We start from the raw sequence: 24,882 nt of genomic DNA, 5'->3' as shown, positions 1-24,882 counted from the left end.
CGTTCAGCAAGTCAAAAGGTTTAGCATTGCCTGTAGCTGCCACAGGATGGCAGCAAAGTAATACTTTTATTGCCTGAGGACAAACACATCGAACGTATAGTTTTTATGCGAGTAACGGAGGATAGGTTCTAAAGAAAAAATAAATTGCGAATGCCGAACCGCAAATATTCGGGGAGGCTGACTTACATAATGCGTTAGCGAAGGTTACTGATATTTACTTAGTATCTGTAAATGGGATATTATGAATAATAGTCCACTGCATATTCGCTTGACAGCAATTATACGCATTTGTTAAGGTTAGCGCATTTTAAGGTCAAAGTTGCTAAAATGCTCAACCACATGCAATCACACGGCAAATGTGGTCGCCAAACTCACAGCATCTTCCTCCCCGCTGCGGCTCGGGCTGCCCTCCGCTTCCCCGAACGAGTCGTCGGTGGGCGGGTCGGTAGCGTCCGTGGGGGAGTCGCTGACATGCGAGGCGGACGATTTGGAGGGCGAGCTCTGGTGGGGAGCCGGTGTGGGGGCTACAAGGGAAACGTGCAGTCACACAAGGAGTATCTACAAGGCTAATGACAGTCTTGTATAGAAAGCTGAAACTATACTGATAAAGCTGTTATTTGGGTCATGTACAGTGGGTACGAAAAGTATTCAGACGCCCTTAAAATTTTCACTCTTTGTTATATTGCAGCCATTTGCTAAAATCATTTAAGTTCATTGTTTTCCCTCATTAATGTACACACAGCACCTCATATTGACAGAAAAAAAACAGAATTGTTGAAATTGTTGCAGATTTATTCAAAAAGAAAAACTGACCCTTTGCTGTCCATTTCTTCTGATCACCCTTGAGATAGTTCTACACCTTCATTGGAGTCCAGCTGTGTTTGATTATACTCATTGGACTTGATTAGGAAAGCCACAACCCTGTCTATATAAGTCCTTACAGCTCACAGTGCACGTCAGAGCAAATAAGAAACATGAGGTCAAAGGAACTGCCTGAAGAGCTCATAGACAGAATTGTGGCAAGGCACAGATCTGGCCAAGATTACAAAAACATTTCTGCTGCACTTAAGGTTCCTAAGAGCACAGTGAAATTGATGACCCTTCCTCGAGCTGGCCGTCCGGCCAAACTGAGCAATCGGGGGAAGAAGAGCCTTGGTGAGAGAGGTGAAGAAGAACCTCTGGTCTGACGAGACCAAGAGGACCAACTTTTTGGCCTTTATTCTAAGCGGTATGTGTGGAGAAAACCAGGCACTGCTCATCACCTGTCCAATACAGTCCCAACAGTGAAGCATGGTGGTGGCAGCATCACGCTGTGGGGGTGTTTTTCAGCTGCAGGGACAGGGAGACTGGTTGCAAATGAAGAAAAGATGAATGTGGCCAAGTACAGGGATATCCTGGACGAATGCCTTCTCCGGAGTGCTCAGGACCTCGGACTGGGCCGAAGGTTCACCTTCCAACAAGACAATGACCCTAAGCACACAGCTAAAATACCGAAGGAGTGGCTTCAGAACAACTCTGTGACTGTTTTTGAATGGCCCAGCCAGAGCTCTGACTTAAACCCAATTGAGCATCTCTGGAAAGACCTGAAAATGGCTGCCCACCAACGTTCACCATCCAAGTTGACAGAACTGGAGAGGATCTGCAAGGAGGAATGGCAGAGGATCCCCAAATCCCAAAATTTAAGGGGGTCTGAATACTTTTCGTACCCACTGTATCTTAACAGAAAATAACGTTGGTAGAAGTCACCTTGTAAAATATTTCTTGATTAAAAGTCAAAGTATCTGACATTTGCTGTACATTTTGCTGTACTTAATGACTTTGCAAAATTAATTCAGAGATTTGTTTCTACTACTACTGATTTCCATAAACTACTGATTTCCATAAACGACAAATTTATTCTGCAGTAACTAGGAACAAAGATGATTAGGAAAAATGTATCTGTGCAAAATTATACATTTTATCTGGGAAATGTAGTGGAGTAAAAGTAAAGTGCAGAGACATTAAAATTTTACTTGGGTACAGTAACAGTATTTGTATTATGTTACATTACAGGACTGTCTGATATTGATGATGATATCTGCAGACGACTCACGAGAGTTGGTGGAGGGCGTCGTGGAGGTGACCGGCGTCAGGTTCATCTGGGAGATGTCAAAGTCGTCGCAGTCGTCCGTGTCCTGGGCGGTGCCGACACGGCTGAAGTAAGTGCTGAATGCCTCTGAGGTGCCCGCCAAGCTGGCCTGTTGCTCGCCCTTCTTTGACGGCATCGCCGGCGGCTTTGCCAGCTGAAAGTCCTGAGATAAACACAATGACTTTGTTGTAACTTTACTTGTCAGTAGTCTTGTTAGAGAACCAGAAGTATATCACAAACCACAGCACTCTTAGAAGGCCTCTGCTGAGGCTACGACATTTGAATTAAATCCACTAGTGAACCCCGAGGATTTTAGAAGCTAAAATTACGTCAAAATCCCTAGGAATATGTACCTGAACAATTAAATCTCAATAAACTCAACCACCTCTATCTCGCACCTTGAACATTTCCTTGACCATCTTCTTCGCCCGCTCCTCATGTTGCGGACTCGACGACGCGGAAGGAGCCGGAGCGCCTGCACCTGAATGGGTTTCGCCGGCCGCCGTCACGGCGGTGACGGGGGTGAGCGCCTGGAACATGGGCAGCGTGCCCACGGGCTGGGCGGGGAGGTAGGCTGCGGGGGGGAAGGCTCCGGCCGCCATGGCCGCCCACTGCTGCTGGGTGGCGGGGAAGATGTTGGCCTGACCCCAGATGAGAGGCTGGCCGCCCGGCAGCACCTGAGCCATCGGGCCCAGAGGGGACTGCACCCCAAAGGCCAGCGGCGTCTGAGCGGCGAACGCCTGCTGGGACCAGTGTCCAGAGGGAACCGCCCCCATTGTCACATAACCTGGCACAAGACAACAAAGGAGGGAAGAACTGGTGCTTGGAGGAGGTCACTGCGGCTGTACAGAAATTCCATGCATGTTGACGATTCACCAGTCACAGATTAATCTGCTCTTTTTTGGAACCTATCCTCTGTTATTTGCTGAAAATCACATATTTAATGTTTTCGTGCTCATTCTGAAACACCCTAAGATGCCCAATAGAAAAGTAGTGCTTTGGGCCATCTTGTGGCATCTTAGTGCCAAGGAAGTATGTTGAAGTGAGGGGAGGAGCTTCAACATCGGTTCCAAAACTAAGGGTTGTACATCTTTACTTTTTAAATCCAATCGCCAATGGGGGCATGACGGCTACTAGTCAACGGGGAAGGTGGGGGGGGGGTTTACGGTAAATTATCTAGGGGAAACATTGTAAAGCCATTTGTCAACGGGCAGGGGGACAATCGTTAACGATGTGGGGGGTGGGGGATGTCTGCCCCTGTTGCCTATATCAATAACCACCCCTGGTCAAGATTACTGTAGCGGTTAATTCCCTTGACTTCAATTCAGGAAGCATGGGTTCAGTTCCGACTAAGTGTGAATAGTTTTGCCTGTGATTGACTGGTGACCAGTCCAGGACGTAGGATAAGCAGTGTAGCAAGCGGGCGGGTGTTGGTGGGTGTTTGAAGGACGCCGCCCATGCAGCACCACTCTGAGGCAGATGGGGGTGCAATTAAAACATCCACAGCTTTTCTTCGACACACAAATTCACACACACGGAGATAATAATCCATGCATCACCAGAGAGCGCTGCCCTACTTGCGCCTGTAGCTAATGTAGCATTTCTTCATGGTCACGGCGAACTAGCATAATTACCTCCGGAATGAAGCAGCGCCGTTTCATCGAAACGCACTCATTAAAATGACTCAAATTCATCAGCGGAATCTTCATCGACGACGCACTTGCTCATCTTTCTGGTGCTTTCCGCCGCTGACATTCAACCTCACCAACGTGCGCCAGGAGGGGAGGGGGGTTGGGGGGGGTGGTCGGAGAGTCTCTGCTCACGCCTCATTCACACACAAGTACCGCGACTAGCGAGCCAGGGGTCGTGGCCATCTTTCTTCTCGGCCGCCTCGGCCCGCAGGTAAATCAACAGCATCTGAGTCAGCGAGCTAATGATGCATTTTATATTCCACACACAGACTATGCCACCTCCTCTCCTCATCAACATTTCATTTCTATTCCATCCCTCTCTATTAATCACATCCTGTTCTTTTACTTCCTTTCTCACCTTCTGCCAATAGGCTATCTTATACAAAAATGACCTTAAGGACGGCCACGATGTGTAGATATCCTGATTTTTGATCGTGATTGTGATCATGTGGAGGTGGATCAATGGCAAATATCCCAGTTAACTCAAGTTCAGCAGGTTTGCCATATAAATGGGCTGCTGTAGAAATAAAAAAATAAAGATATAAATCAAAAGAAACCTAAATGTTTTGGAATCTACTGCATTACAATGTTTTACGGCCACTTAGAATAGGAACTGGATTGAGGAGCCTGACCACAGTTAATTCATGTTTAACAAGCGATCGCCTAAACGGGCTGCTGTCGAAATTAAAAAAAGCAGGATCGTTCTTTTCATGATGACTGCTCTTTGCATGTGTTTTTTTTCCCCTCTCCCTTGTCTTCTTCCAAATATTCAATGCGTATCTGTGCCACTTGGAGGAGCTCCAAGTCACCCCCGCTCACAACTGGCGTGATTTACAACGCAACCAAATCAACGACAGGGCGCACTGAAAGACACACTTAGGATGCATTTATTTACATACTTCAGAACCCTGTATGGTTGGGTAGATGTATATATGAACTGTATACTACATTGTACTTTTTCCAAAAATATAAAATCGAGGAAACATAAATAGCATCGGTGGAATGGTGGACGACTGGTTAGCACATCTGCCTCACAGTTCTGAAGACCGGGCTTCAAATCCCAGCCCCGCCTGTGTGGAGTTTGCATGTTCTCCATGCGTGGGTTTTCTCCGGGTACTCTGGTTTCCTCGACATCCCAAAAAACATGCATGGTAGGTTAAGTGAAGACTCTAAATTGCCCGGAAGGGTGAATGCGAGTGCGAATGGTTGTTTGTTTATATGTGCCCTTCAATTGGCTGGCGACAAGTTCAGGGTGTACCCCACCTATCGCCCGCATGGTGTGAAAAGTGAAAATGGATGGATGGATGGATAAATAGCATCAAGAAGGGCTTTAAGGCAATCAGTGAATTTGAGAATAGTGACCTAAGAATATGCGGGGATTACTATAATAATATAATTCCTTTACATGTCTTTTAGAATTACAGTTACTACCTACCATGCTACCTATGCCTCCACCACTGGTATCATAATCCTTCAAAACTAAAATGTTCTGGATGTGTGTCATACCTGAGGGCACAGACGCAGGGTTGAAGGGGGAAAACAGCTCCGTGGGAGGTTGCAGGCCCTGCGACGGGTCCAGGGGGTTTGCGGGTGAGGCCGGGGTCTGCCAAGGTGATAGAAAACAAGAGTTTAACAAAAATCCAAATCTCAAATTGTGCACGCGAGGCGGTTACGCACCGACGGCGAAGTTATGTCAGGAGGTGTGGACATGTCTCCGAAAAGCTCTAATTGGTTGATATTCTGAGAATCACATAAAGGACACACACTGGGAGTCAGGGTACGATCGTTGCTACGCCACGTCGGCAGCGACAATCCCATTGTGCGACATGCACGACTCGCTCCGCATGCGAAACATCAAACGAGCTGACGTCACCTACCTTGACGACTGCGGATGCGACAGAGAGGAAGGTGCACAAAGATGGGGGGAGATGAGATGAAATGATTATGATGACATACCTTCCGAGATATATTAATCTAGAGGTGGCAAAAGTACTCACTCTGCACTTTAGTAGAAGTACAGATTACTTGTGTATAAAAAGACGATGGTAAATGTAAAGGTACTGATTCAAATCCTGTTCATAAGTAAATATATATTTTAAAAAAAACTTAAGTACAAAAGTTAAAATGATTTTTGTAGACAATACCCATTTTGATAACCTCTGCACACAAAATAGTTTCCCTTTTTTCGTGTGTTACATGTCGCATGTTGTTAAAGAGCTAGCTAGCACTGGCCTGACTTGTACGCTATCAAAACATCAAGCATTTCTCTGTTTCACTGCTTCTATTTCGCTTGTGCTTTTACTGTATTTGAGGATAGACTTGCATGTTTTGAAACTGACCGTGCTACTGGTCTCATTTTCGTTCAAAAATTTCCCCACGCTTCTAGCATAGTACAGTCGTATTCTGAAAAGTGTTACTTTACGACATTGTGTCTGACCACCTTAACAAGTATCGGGGTGTTCCTGCGCATCACTGGACATAACATTGGTATGAATAGTTTAAGACCAGTAGCGATCGGAATAGCCGAAGCTAGTGAGGCTAACCGCTATCCTCATCAACAACCAGTTAATTACGAACACCGGGCCGCCTTGTTGGCCGGACATTATTCTGCTCCACAGAGCATTGTAGTCGGGGCATAGGGCGAGTCGAAAGACCTCTGTAAATTGGCCGACTGGATGACAACACGCCAAAAACGTGATTAGCGATTAGTCGACTTTAAGCTTTAAACTCAATGCGGAGTCGGAAAGTCGACTCGTCGGGTAGTCGACTAATCGGTTCAACCCCTACAGCACTTTTCGTTAATGCTACCTGGTTCACATTACTCCAACCCGCTGCTGTCCCTCAACCGCAGTTCACTTTACGTCTCTCTGTTTATATCTATGTTTTTACGTTGTCCTCATCCGCGGAGGTTGAAAGAAGTAACAAGCCTATTTTGACAAAGTAAGTAGTAGAAAGTACAAATTTGCAAATGTAGGGAATACAAGTAACAAGTTGTCAGAAAAATACTCAAGTGCATATTTAAAAAAATAAAATAAAATAAAAAAACTTAAGTACAGTATTTGTACTCCATTACTTCCCACCACTGCCACCAACTAAAACAAACCCACAGCACCCGTATTGTACCCGCACCCCTCTGGGCGAGTCATTAATGTCCTCCCATTATGGAGGATCAGCGGCGCGCCTCCGAGCGTCTCGCTATCAAAGACTGCAGCCTTCCTATTTGATCCGAATCTATTCTGTATTTCTGCGCTTCCATAATTTGCCCCTCGTTCCGTGCATTAATAATATCTTAAGGCCAGCATGAAGCGAAGGGAAACTATTTTTAGTTGTAAAGGAATTTAGGAGCCTTGAATACACGGTCCGAGATTTGCATAAATCATGGATCCGGATCATTTTTTTTAGAGATAATGAGTGTTCTTAGAATATCTTTCTGCTTGCTCGCTATGATCACACATAAATCAGAAGTGTGTGTGTGTGTGTGTGTGTGTGTGTGTGTGTGTGTGTGTGTATATATATATATATATATATATATATGCATACATGCACATACACACACAATCAGAAAATGGAATCAGTGTGCATGGTGTTTTACATTTATGGGGACTGGATGGTGATTTAGCAAGTGGAAGGGGGTTGGGAGGCTGAGTTATGGGCTATTCTAAGTGTGGAGGAGACAGAGATTGCTCAGCAAGACAATAGGATGGGATATTGATGATAGCCATGATAGATATTGTAAAATGCTGAATGTGCACGGCGACGTTGCGACCGTGTGATTGAACGCGTCAAATCAAGCCACTTCCTTCTACGCTTTTATAAAGTCAGCACAGAGGCTTTCACTCAGTGTCTCCCAGGCGATGAATAGGACAGACAAAAGGAATAGTTAGTTTGACAATTGATTGAAACACTTTAAAAAGGTTTGGCAATTAATTCAATTTGTGTTGTTGTGATTACTCAACTGGTTAACACGTCTGCCTCACACTTCGGAGGTTCTGGGTTCGATTCTCGTTCCCCCTGCGCTTGCTTGGGTTTTGTACAGGTACTCCAGCTTCCTCCTGCATTTACAAAAACCTTGAAACGCTACCCTTGTTTTAAACACTAACCCTGGATTGACACTCTGCTTTGAACACTCAATGCAAACTTGAAATCCTAACCTTTGTTTGGAACCCAAACCAAAGCTTGAAAACCTAACGCAGGCTTGAATCCGCACTCTGGTTTGAGACGCGAATCTAGATTTGAGACAATTTGAAATTCTAACCCTGGTTTGAAACCAGACTTTGATACCCTACCTCTGGCTTGAAACCCTAATTTTCAAATCCTAACCCAAACCTTTTGCACCCTTCCACTTGCAGGTGTCCATTCTTTTTCTCGGTCGCTATGAGAACAGCAAGTTTACATGTTTTATTCATAAGTGAAAAGGGGTCAGGAGTCGGGGCAGTGACTCCCGACTGCTAGGAAAAACAAAAGTGCGGCTCGGTCAAGACGACTGGAGGTCATCGCAGGAAATTTCATGCAGACTACCCTTACCTGAGAAACCGTCTCCAGGTCTAAGTCTATGAGATCCGCCTGCTGATGCTGATGTTGCTCCTGAGGCTCACTTAGTCCCGCCTGGGGGGGTTGCGGGTGATAATGAGAATGATGTTGTTGATGATGATGATGATGTTGATGGTGGTGGTAGGTGCTTTGATGTCCGTTCTGCAATCAACAACCTCTACGTTAGATAAGCGGGTGGGATGACAATGGCCTGGCATACGCAGTCTACATTAGCAGAGTTTCACACTGAGGCGGGGGGAGATGAGGCTGATAAAGGAGGGCAGGTGTTGCTCTCGCCAGGTGCTCGACACACATACACTTTGTACACACACAGGAGATTGAAAGAGGTTTAAAGATCATCCCTACCTTTCGTCTAAACTACAGTGCTGAGCTCCCCTTTATGTTTCTGTAAATCCTCCTCAAGAGTCTCAATGTGCTACGAGAAGCAGATATATCTTCATCGCTCGCTTTTAAACACACTTAAATTCATAAAACAATGGGTTGTTATTGTTTGTTATGGCCATAAAAAGCCAGCTGAGGTAAACAATGAATTAGCCACGAATTAAGCAGACAGCTAATGGTGGTTTATCTCAGTCTCACCAAAATGTGACATCTAATTTTTTTTCTCCGGAAATATAGTGAAATGCTACATAGCTGGAAGGATAACTAAATCTGACATGCGTGAAAAGATATCTTAATGTGACATAGAAGGCTGTATTGCTGGATGTAAAGCTAAACTATATGTTCCGCTACTACAAAGAAAGTGAAATGCTAAATGGTTGAATAGACAGCTAAATGCTAAATCACGAAATGCTACATGGTTGGAGAGGTAGCTAAATGTTGCATATCCAGATAAATAGCAGCATGCTACAATTTTAGCTAACTTGCTACATTCGTGAATGGATAGCTACTGTAAATATTCCAATATATGTCCATGACATTTTTAAACAGGGTTTATGTCTTAACCTGAATGCTACATGAATTTCTCCTTTGAATGAACGAGCGACCGTTATTTTGGGCTGTTGTGGTTGACAGTGCTGACAGCTGTCTTGTGAATGAGGTGGTTCAAATCCCCCATCAGCCCACAACATTCGCATCTTGCTTGAACAGCTTCCACGCTCGTCCTGCCTGCCGCGCTGCCACTGTCTCCCCAGTCAGCGAGGCCTGAGTACGCGCCGCCATGGCATGGCTGAATCGATAGCTAAGTGCTACATATGTGGATATATAGCTAATTGCTACATGCAGTAATGGGTGGATAATTAATGAATGGATGGAATAATGGATGGATAGCAAAATGCTACATGGTACGGCTGATAGATAGCTAAAGATAGCGAAATGCTAAATGGCGGGATTATATATCTTTTTGCCACATACTGTAATTGGGTACACAGCTGGAAGTATAGCGAATTGACTTTTTGATAGCAACCTAATGTTCTTTAACTTTACTAGATAGCTTGCTGCAACATCACAGGATAGATAGCGAAAGCTGCATAACAGACTCGATAGCACAATCCTCCGTGATAGTGTTCAGTGTGGTTCCATCTGTCCAGTAATCCCGTGGCGCCTCTCTTGGCCTTTTCCTTTGTCCTCATGCATCCCGGCCACTGCTTATCAATTAGCCATCTCCAGTGAGGGAAACTGTAATTACCTGTGTACGTGTTCCCTCAAGTAATTAATGCAGCCTCTATAATTAATGCCATCTTGCTGATCCCCTGCAGAGTGACTGATCACAACTGCAAACACACTCAGACACACACACGCACACACACACACACACACACACACACACACACACGCATGTACTGGCCAGTGTTGAAGCTCAAACACACTCTTTTGGATCTAATGCGAACACGACACAAAGAGATTACGGACATGTTTCTCCCCCCAAAGATAATAATCGACGGTAAAAGCGACTACTCTGTGGACTCGGGGAAGGCGTCTGTTGATTCAACACTAACACTTGGTGCAGGGTCAAGGGCTCAGTAGATTGGAATGGCCTCGCTCGGATGTGTGTTTTATTGATCGCTGGCCGTTTAAGATGGTGACACAGTAAATAACAGAAGCGATTGCTTTGCGCAGCGAGTCACGTTCGGGAGGGAGTTATCATTTGTTCCGAAAAGTTGTCGCTCTCGCACACACACACGGCGCAATGATCTCGGTTTAATGCCGCTGTCTGCTATCAATTTCGTCGCTGCTGATGCAATGAAGGCTAAATCCACTCCAAAGCGACGCTGTAGGTCATCACTTCCCACAAAAAAACTTTAAAAGCATCTCTGCAGCAGCGGGTGATGAGCCAGAACGCATCCAGTTGTGAAAGTGCATCATTTCTACATTGTTAACCGCAGTGGAAGATCTTTGTTTTTTTGTTTTTTTTTTACTTACTTGCGTAGGTTAGGGAAGTGACTCCCAACCAGTGTGCGGCAACAAATGATCAAATTGGTCCAAAAATGATCATTTATGGCAAATAATGTATCTTTGATGAGCTATCTATGCCTGCGATGTATAGTGACATGCATAACAATTTGATGCTCTTTCACTAGATGGCAGAAGGTATGTAATTAACTCATGAATCCACTCCCCCCCCCCCCCCCCCCCCCCCCGTTACATTGTTGTTTGGTGTGTCGAGAGATTTTCCGAATGCAAGATAAACTACTCACAAAAAGTTTGGGATAGTGGGATTTTGGGTGAAATGACAGGATGAATCTAAAATCAACTCTGACCTTTACTGCTGAACCTATTTTGACCTTCTCTTAACTTTTGAATGCACCTATCCAACTGTTTAATGTTTAAATACTTTTTTGTAAAAACTTTTTGTGAGTCATGCATGTGCTTTAAACACTGCTATACAAGACTGGAGTGATGTTATCAATTAAATATAATATTAGTAGTACTACTGACATGGCTAAAAATATCCCTTTAAGTATTGTATATTCTTCAAGCTCCCGCTGGAAAAGTTTGATAACATTTGAAAAAAAAAGTGAGTTATGAATTAACTGAAATTGTATTACAAATGAGTGACTCATTTCAGAAGATTTCATTCATACTTTTCTGGTACTAGGTAGAGTCATTGAGTCAATGAGTAGCTCCTCTAGAGGACTGGAGTGGAATTCCAACTAAATGAATCAGCGTTACTTTGTTGAGGTTCCGAATAATATATACTTTGTTCATCTATCTATGCCAGCAATGTATAGTGACAGCGAGAACAATTAAATGCTCTTCCGCTAGATGGCAGGAGGGTCAATTAACCTGTGTATTCACTTGCTACCATTCATTCAACAGAATAATAGCTTTGTGTTCAACTAAACAGGCCCAGATTTCACACTGACTGAGTTAATTTGTGAGTAAGCTGACAAGATCCTTATTTCAGTTTACATACTGTTTTATGCCATTTATGTTTGGGGGTGAGTTGTTGAATTTTTCTAATGTAAAATACGTGCCTTGGCTCAATTAAGGTGGGGAAACACTTGCTTAGGGTTAGCAATTGTCAATACGCATGGAGCTTCAGTTGCATTTGTTTGACCAGTGGAAATACGAGCTAAAATCTAGTTTTAGCATCCCAAAAATTAACCATGAACAGATCAGTACCGACCGCCTGTTGAAAACACGCCGAGCAAATTCAATAATTAGCTCAATTGAAAACACAGCTAGAGAGTGTACTGCTACAGTGCCGCTATCGCTCTTTGTGACAGTTAAACTGGATTTGCGACAGTGCGCACTCTTTGTAACAAGGTGAATTGATTGTAATGACGTCGACATGATTTTGGTTCCATTTAGCCGAGATTTTAGATTCAAGCTTCTCAAGCAATAACAAGCAAACCTCCTACCGTAATCAGAGCCCTCTTTGAGCCTGACTGTATCCTTAAATGCAACCTGATTACCATCAAATCACATCACAACAAGGCATATTTACATACCTGTGATCCATTTAACTGTCTGTGATTGCTGCCTTTGACTGACTGGAGGGAGAATGAAAAAAAAAGACTGAAACCCGCCGAGACAGAGCAGACGACCACAACAAGAGCAAAAATATTGCATTTGTTCGCTTAGACCCGCCAGCACAATAGCCATCCAAATTGCAGCATGTGCCATAGGATGGACGAGGCCAGACAGACACACAAATGTGCGAGAGTGCCTGTAAGCTTCTTAGCAAAGCTCACGATGAGATGCCCGAAGAATAAAAACGTGAGATTATTTCCCAGCCGGGCAAAATTTCACACAGACGGACTGGACTGCCTGCGTTGAAACGGCTCAGTCCGGTTTAACCGTTTAAGGTGGACTAAGCACACGGGCACACATACACGGAAGGACTGAAAATGTATGAGGGGCCGTTAGGGACATTATTCAGAATTAGCTCTCGCACACATTCAAATGCTTTCACACACACACACACACACACACACACACACACACACACACACACACACACACACACACACACACACAACTGAAAGGCTCTCATAAACACAACTCAAACACTCTCATATGCACGAGTCTTGCGCTCATAAAGACTACTCAAACACTCTCATACACACGAGTCTTGCTCTCATAAAGACAACTCAAACACTCTCATTAACACTACTCAAACACTCATATGCACGAGTCTTGCTCTCATAAAGACGAATCAAACACTCTCATTAACACGCACACGTCGATGATGCTCACACGTGAATTGTGTAAATCTTTTATTAGGTAGTTCAATTAAAAAGGTAAAATTATAGAGATGCACTGCACACACTCAGTGAACTCGTGAATGCCAGTGACGTGTGTGAGAATGTGATTGACATGGTCGCGTGAACGCATTTGAACACATTGAATTGCCTATAGATCCCACTTGATGGCACGAAAGCACTACAAGAAATGCCTCAACTCACTTCAACACAGTTCCTTCGCATCAAGATGCGAAAAGATGGCGCCAAAGCAATACTTTTAGATTAGCATTTTGGCCTGAGCACAAAATACAGCGAATTGCTATCTTAAATCTGGAAAAAATGTGTCATATGTATCTCTCTATATCGAATTTGAACAAGAAAATAGAGATATTTTGTAACATTCAAACTTATTTACATTTTTTAAAAAAGCATGGCAATTTTTAAACTTATTTGTAACTCAAGAAAAGTGTGCAATGTTGAGCATTAACTTTCTTTAACGTCTTGATGCAGGCCAAGTTAATTTTTATTTATTTTTTTATTAGCTGCCCACTAATGCCCATGTAAATGATACAATGTAATGTACCACTTCCCAAAACTAACATGGCAGCACACACACACACGATCCAATGTAATGTGCCACGTCCCAAAACTAACACGGCAGCATACACACAAACACACTTACACACACACGCGTGCGGGAGAGCGGGCCGCTTATTACGACTCTGGAGATTTTAGCAGATTAAATCCAGCAGCCATATAAGCCGCATCTTTATGGGCAAATAAAGAGCAGTGGAGTTACCGCCCGCCCCTGCTGGCTGACAGTAGCCAAGGTCATCTTTCATTAGAACTGCCGGGAGCGGGAAGCCAATAACTAAAAAGATATACCATGCACGCACACACGCATATATACAATAACTGAAATGTGGATGTGGTGTGTAATGTATGAACAGGTGAACTACAGATTTTTTTTTAAATACAGCCCCAGTGAGATCCCATTATGTTTGGGCTGGTTGGTGTATACATGTATATATCAAATCACAGGAAGATGACAGTGACAGAATGTGCCATGTACGCAATCTGGGACAAGGTCATGCGGGTTTACACTGGATGCACCACCAGGCATGCTTAATTGAGCACCACAAACTGGTTGACACACACAATACACATAAGCGGCGTCCCGGTTGACCACATGGAGCACAAGGAGGAGGGCACCAGCCACCACAAGCGGAGGAGAAGCACACTGCACAAAGCACTGGGTCCCAGCAAACCTCTCAGGGGGGACCATGAATAAATCACTGAGCTGGGGGGGGGTACGAGGGGGGTAGCGTACGCTGAGCGACGCTCACAAGGGAGGCGCGAGGCGGGGGGAGTGTGATCATGGCGGGGCCGATCTGAGAGGTTTGACTGAGAATGGGGAGGCAGGCGGGCAAACACGACGTCACTCACTGGGTGTCGCTTTGGGACGTCATAGACCCCTTCCTTCTGCTGGCTGGTGGGAACCTGCACAGCCGGCCACAAACCCAGAGCACAGCCAAGAGAGCCTGTTACCTCGACATCAGCAATGGTCTGGTCTTTGCGCAGTACGGTGACGCATTTTACCCCAATCTTGACTAGAATTTGGTCATTTGGAATGGAACCGATTTGATGTTGTGCTGACTAACTTACACTATGTTGTGTAGTTGCTACGTTTTGAAGCATAAGTGGATTTCAGTACTTGGAAGCAACAAGTAGAAGGTACAAAACTTTGATGCCTAAACGGGCAGCAGAAGATGTGGAACAGCGAGTACGAGAAGTTTGGGCCTTATTTAATGACTTGTAGACTAAAGATAAATATGACTCAGACCCAACTAGTTTGCTGCCTAAACGGGCAGATCAGAATTAAAATCTACACGATGAGACCTCATGAGTCGTGTCTTGGCCCGTGAGGGAATAGTTTAGCTCTTTCTTGGTTTGGATAATGAATCTTTTCAACCCCCGCAGATGTGTAATAACTCAATGTCACACACATGGCGACGTAATAATATTCCATGCCACAAAAATGCAAAGATTTGACAGTCTGTGTGCGATGAGCGGGAACAATTAGCGCTGATAGCAAACTGAGATTGTCTAGTTTGGAACAGCAGGGAGACTAATTATTGGGAGATGGCATCTACTGGAAATAAACCAAGGTAATGCTAAATTTGTTAGTTAATTAATATTATTATTATTATTATTATTATTATGCAGAATATTTAGTCTCCATAAAAGTATTTAATACAATTAATAAAACTACACTAATGGAATAAATTCATATAAATAAAAAGTAAAAAGACTAAATCCATATAAATATAGAAAAAAGAAAAATATTTCTGAACTACATTAATAAAATATGAAATACAAAAACGACTAAAATATAGATACAGCACATTTATTTAATATAAAAAGAAAAGACAACTGAATATAAATATAAATGACTTAATTAAATGTAAGCATAAATAAAAATATAAATACATCATTAATGAAAATATAATATAAACATACATAAAAATTACAACATTAATAATCTGCTAAAATGATCCCTCTAGATAATTAAACGTTTGACGTGTCAGACATGAAAGAAAAAAAAATCAATGTGGGAGGTTTTGAGGCTCAGTCAAGCATTTTCTTGATTTAAAAAAAATTGTTAAAGTAAATGTAAAATAAAAACGGAATTTTCACTATAAAACACAATTTATGTGAACAAAATAAAAAGAGCTTCCACTTCCACAGACTCGCAGAGATGTGACACTGAGCCGAGGGCAGGTTGAGGCCGTGTAATATTTGAAAGCGAGTGTGGAAGCAGCTTTAAAAAAATAATTGGAACAAATCCAAAGTATCTGGCCGCTGTAAGCGGCCTACCAGAGAGACACGATGTCCTCATCTCAATCATGCAAGTGCAGATATGTGGGGTAATGAACCAAAATATGCACAAATCCCCACAGTTTGGCTTGAAAACTCTATTAGGGTGGAATCGCAGCTATGGCGGCATTCCCTGTGCGGAACTGTGTGGTAAATGGATGTGTGTAACACACTCTGTCATGTTTATTTCCAGAAGCAGCCATCTTTATTCATACTGCTACAAGCAGCCTCACGTTTGCGTTGTGCACACCCGCTGTCTTAATTTCAATCCATTTTATTTAAAGATCAAACGAATCTGGTGATTAATCTTTCTTTTCTTTCATCTCCCCGGGAGAAGAGGATGAGGAGGGGTGTCGGGCAGTGGGTGGGGGCGGGTCCCGCCTTCCGCACCGGCCAGGAATAACCTCAGTATCCGCTCCCCCTTTTCCTGCCCCTTGGAGGGCTACCCACGCCTCCTGGGGTGGTGTAGATTGCGTGTTTGTCTTTTTCATTTATTATTTTTTTATTTTTATTTTTTTTACAGTATTTTCCTGTTATATCATCTATATATATATATTAACCTTAAGTCAGACATTGCTGGCCGTTGCCAAGTCATTCCAATACAGAACTATATTTCTAATTTCATTTGTACCTGTGCCTAGAAAGCCAAGTGTGGAGAGTCTCTGTCACCGAAATCCACAGGAGCAATCAGTGAATGGGGCAGTCGATCATTGCCAACAGCCTCTCAAAACATCCAGTCTCTCATTATTCTCGCCTGTTTCCTCCATTTGTGGCAATCCGCTTGTTCCTTGACAATCGCACCATGTTTTTGTGGTACACATTTAAAATAATACAGTACAGTATACTGTGCGTGGAGGCTCAAAACCTGACACAGCGTCGCACAACTTCCGTTTTTCTGCTGTACCGTGCTCAGTGTAGTTACAGTATTTTCAATATAGTTTATGCTTGCACATTTTTGTGTTCAACTACGTTTACAATGTATTTAAAAAGTGTGTTTTAATGAGTTTAAAGGGTTTAAACCTTCTTTATTTGGACTCTCCGTATTGTGGATTTTCACCTATCGCAGGTGGGTCTGGAACATGTCGCCCGCCCGCCATGAACGAGGGTTCACATTATTTCCTACGTCTCCTTTTGTATGTTAAGCATAATATTAAACATTCTCGCCGTCTGACTGCCCAACAACGATGAGCTGAAGTAATTTTATTTTGGTTTTCTTTTTTCAATGCGAGTATACCTGATAAATGCTCTCGTCTGATTGGTCGCGGATGGGCTCGTGTCCGGCCTCAAACACAATGTACTACGGCGCCAGAAGCACAGGGAAGAGACAGGGAGGGAGGGGGAAAAAAAAGAAGTGGAAGAAGTCGAGAGAAAAGTCAAACAGCATTTTTGGGAAAATCAGCTTATCATGCACGCCACAAACATGCACATTATGTGGATATTTGAACCCAGATATAGTTCCATTAGTAGTGAGCGAGGGGCTGTCTCCCCACACAGTGCGCACTCACACACACACATACACATACGCACAAACAGATAGGAGCAAGCCAAAAGGTGGTGAAGCGGGGGAGTGAAGCAAGGCTGGCGAGGTTACCTGGTAGACCGGGTCCTCCAGATCTTCCTCCAGTATCGTCTGCGGACGAGCGGAGCCAAGGAGAAAAAGGAAAGAGGCATAAAGGGTTAAAGGCGGAGGAGCAAGAGAGCGTAGGTGGGAAGCACAAGCAAAAAGAAAAACAAAACTAAGAGAAAGAAAGAAAGCATCGTTGGCTTCCCATCATTCGGTAATTTGGCAATCGTCAGGCAGGGGGAAGAGAAAGCACAATAGGCAGCCGGCGCTACTGGTGAGACCTTTAGTGCTTCTTTTTTTTTTTTTGCCCTCATTTTCATCTGCGGGGTACAAGCATCCTGATTTGTAACTGCTGATCTGAAGCGATCTTTAAATGTCAGAGGAAAATATCTTTTTGTTCTTTTAGTGATTTTTTTTTTTCTTTTTCCCAGACATCCAACAATCGGGCCTTTGAGGGGAAAAAGGCTCCACTTAGGCCCGATTATCCGTATGCATGTGCCTCGCTTAAGTAGATCGCGGTCGCAAGTTCTCCTCCTTGTCTTTCTATGGTGGTGAATGACCTGTAAGACGCGTTATAGAAACACTCAACACAACCAGTTGCTCCTCTATTTGGGTCTGGCTGCTTCAGCGAGCTTCCCGATTGGCTACCGTTCTGTTTCACATCACAATCACGGAGCTGTAAATCGTAGCTATTGAACATGTGTAACATTTACGAATGTCTGTTTTCAGAGCAGGTTGTGGAGGGGAAAAATAATCACTCTTAACACACGCCACTACTCAGGATAATCCCACATGATAATAACCTTTGAGAGCACAGGTGTCCAACCCGCGGCTCGGGGGCTAGCTCCGCGCCGTCACATTTCACATGGCCCGCGAAAGCAAATCATGTGCGTCGACTTCTTGTTTCTTGCTGAAATACCAAAATTGCAAAAAACCTTTTAATAAGGTTGAGATATCGCAAGCATTTTTTTTGTTACCAATCAACCTTTCAAAATAAGCTGAGTAATCGTTGAACAAAAAAACTTTTCTTTTTACTAAATTCTGATTTCAAAAGTAGATATCCATCAATCTTTTGTGTATATGTAATAATATGAGGCGATCATACATTTATATGGGTTCATGGTCATAACGGCCCTCTGAAGGAAACCATAACTACGATGTGGCCCGCGACAAAAATGAGTTTGACACCCCTGTTTTAAAGACATCCAATAATTGGGCGTTTGCGGACTTTGATGGAAAAAGGTGAGAAACAAAAATGCTCAAGTTAGGCTGTCATTCTGTTTTGCATCACAATCACAGAGTTTGTGACTCGGCCCAACTCGGTGCTGACAACACAAGCAGGGCTTGACGGATGTACCTGGTAGACGGCCTGCTCGCACTGTTTGTCCTTCTGGGCCTTCTTCTCCATCTCCTCGCGCTGCTTTATCTCGTAGATGAGCTGGAACAAGTCCCGCAGGTCCAGGATCACGGGTTCAGCCTGAGGAGGGTGGCGGCGAGCAAGTTCATCTCAAATAAACGCGCACGCACATATGCACACACAAACAATGCTACATACACACACGCACGCACGCACGCTCCCTCACACACACACACAAACAAACAAACAACGCAATCTAGACACACATACATGCGTGCGCACACACAACTATGGCACCACGAGCCAAGAATTAAGCACCTTGTTGAAGGCAACAACTTTTGTTTGCATGTCTGATTGTGACTTAGTGCTGCTTGTACTTTCTCACTGTCAGACAAAGCCACTGACTGTCAGACTGAATTATTCCCACAAAGCGCTGCTGCCAGCGAGCGGCACAACGGCAAACAAAGACACACCGGCGGCGCTACCAGCTCCAGCACTTTCTTCCTCATCCCGCTGCCACTCCGACCGACACGTACGGCGGCGGACGCAGCCTGGTGGAAAAAGTACTCACGCTTTGTACTTCTACTGAACTTTAATAATGGTACCTTAACCTACCAGTTTATTTTTCCCCATTAAAATGAAATACCACAGCAATGTTTTCGCACGTGTTCATAATCAAGTAATGCATTGTATTGTCTAAAATAGCGTGGTCGAAATTAATGCGTTTGCGGAAATTCCCTTTTATGCTACACACGTTTTGAATCGCTCGATTAACACACGACTCTTCATTGGCCTTGTACTGAACTTGTCGAGTGTGCTGGTCCTGCTGTGTGCGCCTCGGCCTCTTCGGGGCAGTGTTGTGCATGCATGCATATAACACCTACACTACATTAGTTAAATGAACAACAAACGTCGCGATTAAACTGCATTAAGATTACTTGTTTTTTTTTTTGCAGAGTATGAAGGATATATGCCTGTGAGTATTGTTATCTTATCTGTATTCCAATAGCGTTTGTGTGTGAATATTCGTTATTTAAGGGGATATGACTCCCGGACTTCCATGCTAACGTTTGTTAGCCTGTCAATGTGATTTTACATTGTGTGTTAGCATTAAGCTGCCGATTTAAGTATGTCTTGTATTTAAATGTATTATTCTTCTAAGTTTTTTTTGGTGTGTGTTTAGTTTTAAAGTAATACAGTACAATAACAGTTTTACAGTATGTGCCTATCTTCTTTTGTTGTTGTTGTTGGGATGTATTTTTTAAATGATAATAAATATATTTGCATAAGGTAAACATATGTTGATAAGGGTATTAAAACACTGAAAAATATCGTTTTATTGTACATTTAGAACAGAAACTAAATGTGCAATTGCGATTGTTTTCATTTTGCATTTGTGTCTCTCACTGTTTGTCCCGTTCAATATATGGCTAAAAGTGCATCAGCGACTGTGGCTCTCCTTGCCCACATGCATGACAGCACCGTAATTGTGCCATATTTTTTTCACTCCACGAGTGTTTTCATCTTTTTTTGTTGTGTCTTCATCCTTGGAGGTTGGAAATAGTGACAGGCCTATTTTAACAACATAAGGAGTAGAACAATATCTATTTGCAAATGTAGGGAATACAAGTACAGATGCTCGAAAAAAATCTACTTAACTTCCCACCACTGCTCCGAGTGAGCTTCAACACTTGCAGTACATCGACTGTTACCGAAACAAGCGGAACAAGCCTTCGAGTACGACAAGAGTTTCATCCCTAATCAATTATTGACCGCGAGCTTTTTGCGTAGTGCACTCGGAGTTCACAGACGGAACGCCGCCGCGCATGAAGCGCAGCTCTATTTTAGCGCCACCGTTCCATGAGATGGTTTCTCCGCCTCGCGTCGCTCTTGACAGCCCTGGCCCGAGGGGGGGTGCGAACGTCTGCTCTTGCCGGGCCGCCGACATCGAAACATATTGTCACGCTGTCGCATTCGCCTCGCCTTTGAAAGTACAGATTTTAACCGGCTCGGCTCAGCTCCATCTCGCAGTCCCAGCGACTCCTTTCTAAAGAGGCTAAGACTCCAAATCAGATACAAAAATGGGACCATTAGTTCTCAGTGAACTAGGAAGAGCTAACAAAAGGATAAAGAAACAATATGCTTCTTTGGATGAATGAATCATTCTTTTCAGAGGCCTCAATATGCCCAAAATCTCATTTTTGCAAGTGCTTGTATCCTGGTAAAAATGTTTGTATTTTATGGATCCCGAACATAACCCCCACAAAATTCATTTAGTAGTGCCCAATGGGAAGTTAGGGAATAAAAAAAATAAAGAAAAAAAAATCAGCCAACGACACTAGTTTCGCTGATTGACGCGTAATTGGGCGGACATGCATGTCGTAACAAGACGTATGAAAAACTCTCTAGGATCTATGCCTGCAAATAAGCAGGAAATCTGCCACTTTGGTTTGAAGCACCACACTCAGTAACGCTTCATATACATTGTTAGAAAGTTAGAAATAAAGTCAGCCCCTGACACCAATTTTACCAATCGATGCGTAATTAGGTAAAAATGCCTTTCATAACAGGACGTACGAAAAAGTCTCTAGGATCCATGCTTGGAACTGAACATAAAGACGGCCATTTTGGTTTGAAGCAGTGAATCCACACTCCGTGTCGCTCGCTAGAAAGTCAGTCAGCCCCTGAGACCAGTTTCACTGATCGACTGATCGAATTTTTAAAAAACGTAGCGTTGATTTAAAGAGGCTCAACTTATCTTTTTATTATTGGATTATCTTTGTAAGTGTCACACACACTGGAAAATGTATGAGAACAAAACTGTAATTTCTAAGGCTACGAAGGTGTAAATTACACGTGCAGGTCAAGCGATGGCTGGTCACAACCTTCGAATAAAAGTAAGCTTATAATGGCGAGGTTTACTCAGGCACACGTCGGGTAAATGCCAGCTAAGGCTGACCGATGGCACTTCGACGGGTTAGCCTTCGGTGACAACCAATTTTGTGATCTCTGATCTATGTCGCAATAAGGTGTGCAAGTGTGACTGCGCTGTTTGTGTCGCCGCGAGTCAAAGAGCAGCGCCCGGGAGGATGGATGTGCCATTAGAGCCGGTGACACACACTCAAACTCCCATCGACTCAGCATGGGGAATCGATACGGCGACAAGAGAGAACCAGCTGGATGCAAACGGAGCACAACAAGAGGTCCGAAAAAGGCCAAAGAATTGGTGCCGGATTGAACACAACGCTCCACAAACTAAACGGCGGCTTGATAAACAGCACGACGGGACACGAGCTGCTGTGCAAAGGTCCTTGTCTAAATGTCAAGAGGTCTGCAGCGTTGAGAAAAAGAGACTCATACAAAATACGTGAAGCTTGTTGAACGGCATGAAAATATCCAAATACTGACCGACTGTGCGGTTTTGATGGCCACGAAGCGGTGGTTGCCTTCCTTCCCGCAGACGTAGCCAAACGCTCTGTGGTCCGTGATGTCCTTGGCGATGTAGGAGATCTCGTGGACGGCATGATGGTGTTGCAGGACCTGAAGGGAAGACCCACACCGATGGTTTCATTAGGTCTTGATGGCTTTACTGGACCACCTGAACTACGTATACTGGAGTGGAACATACTCATAGCAAAAGGGTGGATGAAAATCAGGAAAAGCAATCTGCATTTACAAAACATGTAGTAATCACATAATTAAATACAATGTGAAGAAATAAACCGTTTTTGCCACATTTTTTGCTTCAATTTGACAGATGTTGTGCTGGTCCTTGATCGCGGGGAATACGTTCAAGACCCGCACGCAACAGGTAAAAATCGGTGATAAGGAGAGTCCATATAATAATAGCTTTAGCCCTTCAACACGCTGAAACCACATTTAAACTTAATTAAACACACTCTTTAAACACAAATAAAAAATGCTAAGTCCGGCACAGTAGATAGAACGCTGGGGTCTAATGCAATTTTGGTGAATCTGATTGAGGTGGAGGCAAACAGATACACAAGCTCATTGGACCTGTGTGGTGGGTCAGACGTATTTCATTCATAAATATATGAAACGCGTGCATCGAACTCTGAATAGTTGTAGAAGTCAATACATTGAATGCATTGTTATATCATCATGATCATATTTTTCAAATCCTCCCACTGGCCACCTTTACATCATCCGCCCGTGGAGGTTTGCTTGCAGTTTCTTATAAATATACTTTGTGTGCTTCGATCTCCCGGACTCGACAAATCAGTTTCTTCAACAGCCACGTCAAAGATGATCAGTGCGCCACTCGCGCCACTCATTTAAAGGGAATGAGAGGAGCCGCTATTGATTGGACAGGATGGAAGTCGACTGTGAACACGCCCACACCAGCCCAGACATCCCAGTTTTAAATGGACTTCCTTATGGAGGTCCACAAAATTACCAACATTGGGTCTAACCTGTCTCCACGCAGAGTTGCGCCACGCGCAGCGCTGGATTTCTGCCAGTCAAGAAATTAGAGGCCCCAGAATCATAGGGGGCCAGTGTTAAGCTGTGGCCTCTTCATTGTTGTCTGGGTAGGGGGCACCACGCTAGCGTTGCCAATGGCAGATGGCAGGGTTATTGTTTTTGGGAAGTGTCAAGGGGGCGTATCAGTGACAATCACAGTTCGGCAAGCTGTCGACTTGATCGCTTCATTTGTGCCCATGTGACAAAAAACACAACACACAAGTGCTGGAAGTCAGACTAAAATGTGTGTGTGTGTCTGTTGTTGTTGTCTGTGCCAGGTGCATGCTGGGAGCAAACACACACACACACACAAACCTGCGACGGAAAGGTAATCCTTAATGAGTCATTCATAATTAATAATTAGACTAATGATTATCATCGTTCCCCCCCAATTGACCTGAAAATGGCAGCCAAGGCGGGACACACAATACAAAGTGGTTATTGAATTATCTCTAGGAATGCATGTGTGTGTGTGTGTGTTTGTGTTTGTGTGTGAGTGGGTGACAGAGTGCACAGAACAGCTTGAGGGGGGCAGCGACCTCTCCAAATTCAAATTGATTTCGCGCCTGGAAAGCCAAAATCGCGACAATCACCTCTGGACTGAGATTGATTGATAAACTGCACAAGTGGCAGCACCCTCATAAAAACAAACTAAAAAAAAAAACTTTTGCAAGGTGTTACACTGAGGGCATTGAAACTTTTTCTTAATGCTTTACTGATGGGTAATGACAACAAGACATAACAGTATGACTCTGAGATTGGAATATAAACCCAATAAACAGAAACGGACGGAGCTGCAATTACCTAAAATCCTTGAGTAATTGACGACCCCGCCTAAAAATGTTTAGAATTGCCTATAAATGCCACAAGGTGGCGTCAAAATACAACTGTGGTCTAAATTAAGCTGCTCGATGCACTTCTACGTAGTTCCTTGGCACCAGATGCTGGCAAAGCATGACTTTTGTCTGAATGGAACTCTTAAACTTACTTCAACATAGTTCCTTGCCACTAAGAAATATGTGGGGGTTCATTGTTGTAGATATAGGGGATTTAACGGTACATGTATTGGTGTTCAGAGTTGCCACACGGGACATATTAGCTAAGAAACAGGATGTGCAAATCTCTTGCATTCTAGCTGCTTAAAAACATAAAACGCAAATCAGCCTCTGGCTCGCCAAAGTCACTTGTAACAATATACTTTTTGCTCTATGTCAAACACTTAAAATGGCATCATGGAAACATATAACGACAATAATTTAAAAAAAAATAACATACTGTATTTCAGACTGTTCAAACTGTGACATTTGTCAGGGTTTTCTAAATAGATGATAAACAATTGATGTTACACTTTCCTAAAAAGAAAAGATTTGTGCTCATGGGGCATTTTAAATACCTTTAAATGTGTTCCTGTGTTGATGTACAATACACATCCAAAAATACTGTCCATTACTACTTGAAATACATATTTAATGAGATCGTATTGTGCTATGAACAAAGACAACAATATACTTAACGTGCATCTATTGTAACAATTTGCTGTCAGAGAATGAATCACTTTTCCCAACCTTGAAAAAAAGCAATTATTTAAACAACAACAGCACAAA

The 24,882-nt window shown here is 43.4% G+C and overlaps 1 protein-coding gene across 8 annotated transcripts in view; it reads right to left on the bottom strand.

Annotated features, from left to right (window-relative positions):
* Positions 1-24,882, bottom strand: part of dab1a (DAB adaptor protein 1a) — a 99,513-nt gene that overhangs the window by 10,455 nt on the left and 64,176 nt on the right. For 4 of the 8 annotated variants that reach the window (XM_061684445.1, XM_061684444.1, XM_061684447.1 and 1 more), the window contains exons 5-12: positions 22,205-22,336; positions 18,797-18,916; positions 8,344-8,511; positions 5,497-5,559; positions 5,326-5,422; positions 2,527-2,915; positions 2,093-2,291; positions 376-524 (exon numbers count right to left, since the gene is read on the bottom strand). In XM_061684445.1, coding sequence (XP_061540429.1) covers positions 376-524; positions 2,093-2,291; positions 2,527-2,915; positions 5,326-5,422; positions 5,497-5,559; positions 8,344-8,511; positions 18,797-18,916; positions 22,205-22,336 — 1,317 coding nt within the window. Of the gene's footprint in view, positions 1-375; positions 525-2,092; positions 2,292-2,526; positions 2,916-5,325; positions 5,423-5,496; positions 5,560-8,343; positions 8,512-14,444; positions 14,499-17,109; positions 17,173-17,466; positions 17,506-18,796; positions 18,917-22,204; positions 22,337-24,882 lie in introns of all 8 variants that reach the window. The other 4 variants (XM_061684446.1, XM_061684450.1, XM_061684451.1 and 1 more) reach the window with 4 other exon arrangements.

The sequence above is a fragment of the Phycodurus eques genome, chromosome 8 (genome assembly GCF_024500275.1).
Source record: "Phycodurus eques isolate BA_2022a chromosome 8, UOR_Pequ_1.1, whole genome shotgun sequence".
NCBI classification, from domain to species: domain Eukaryota; kingdom Metazoa; phylum Chordata; class Actinopteri; order Syngnathiformes; family Syngnathidae; genus Phycodurus; species Phycodurus eques.
This window is presented reverse-complemented; position numbering and strand designations above follow the sequence as displayed.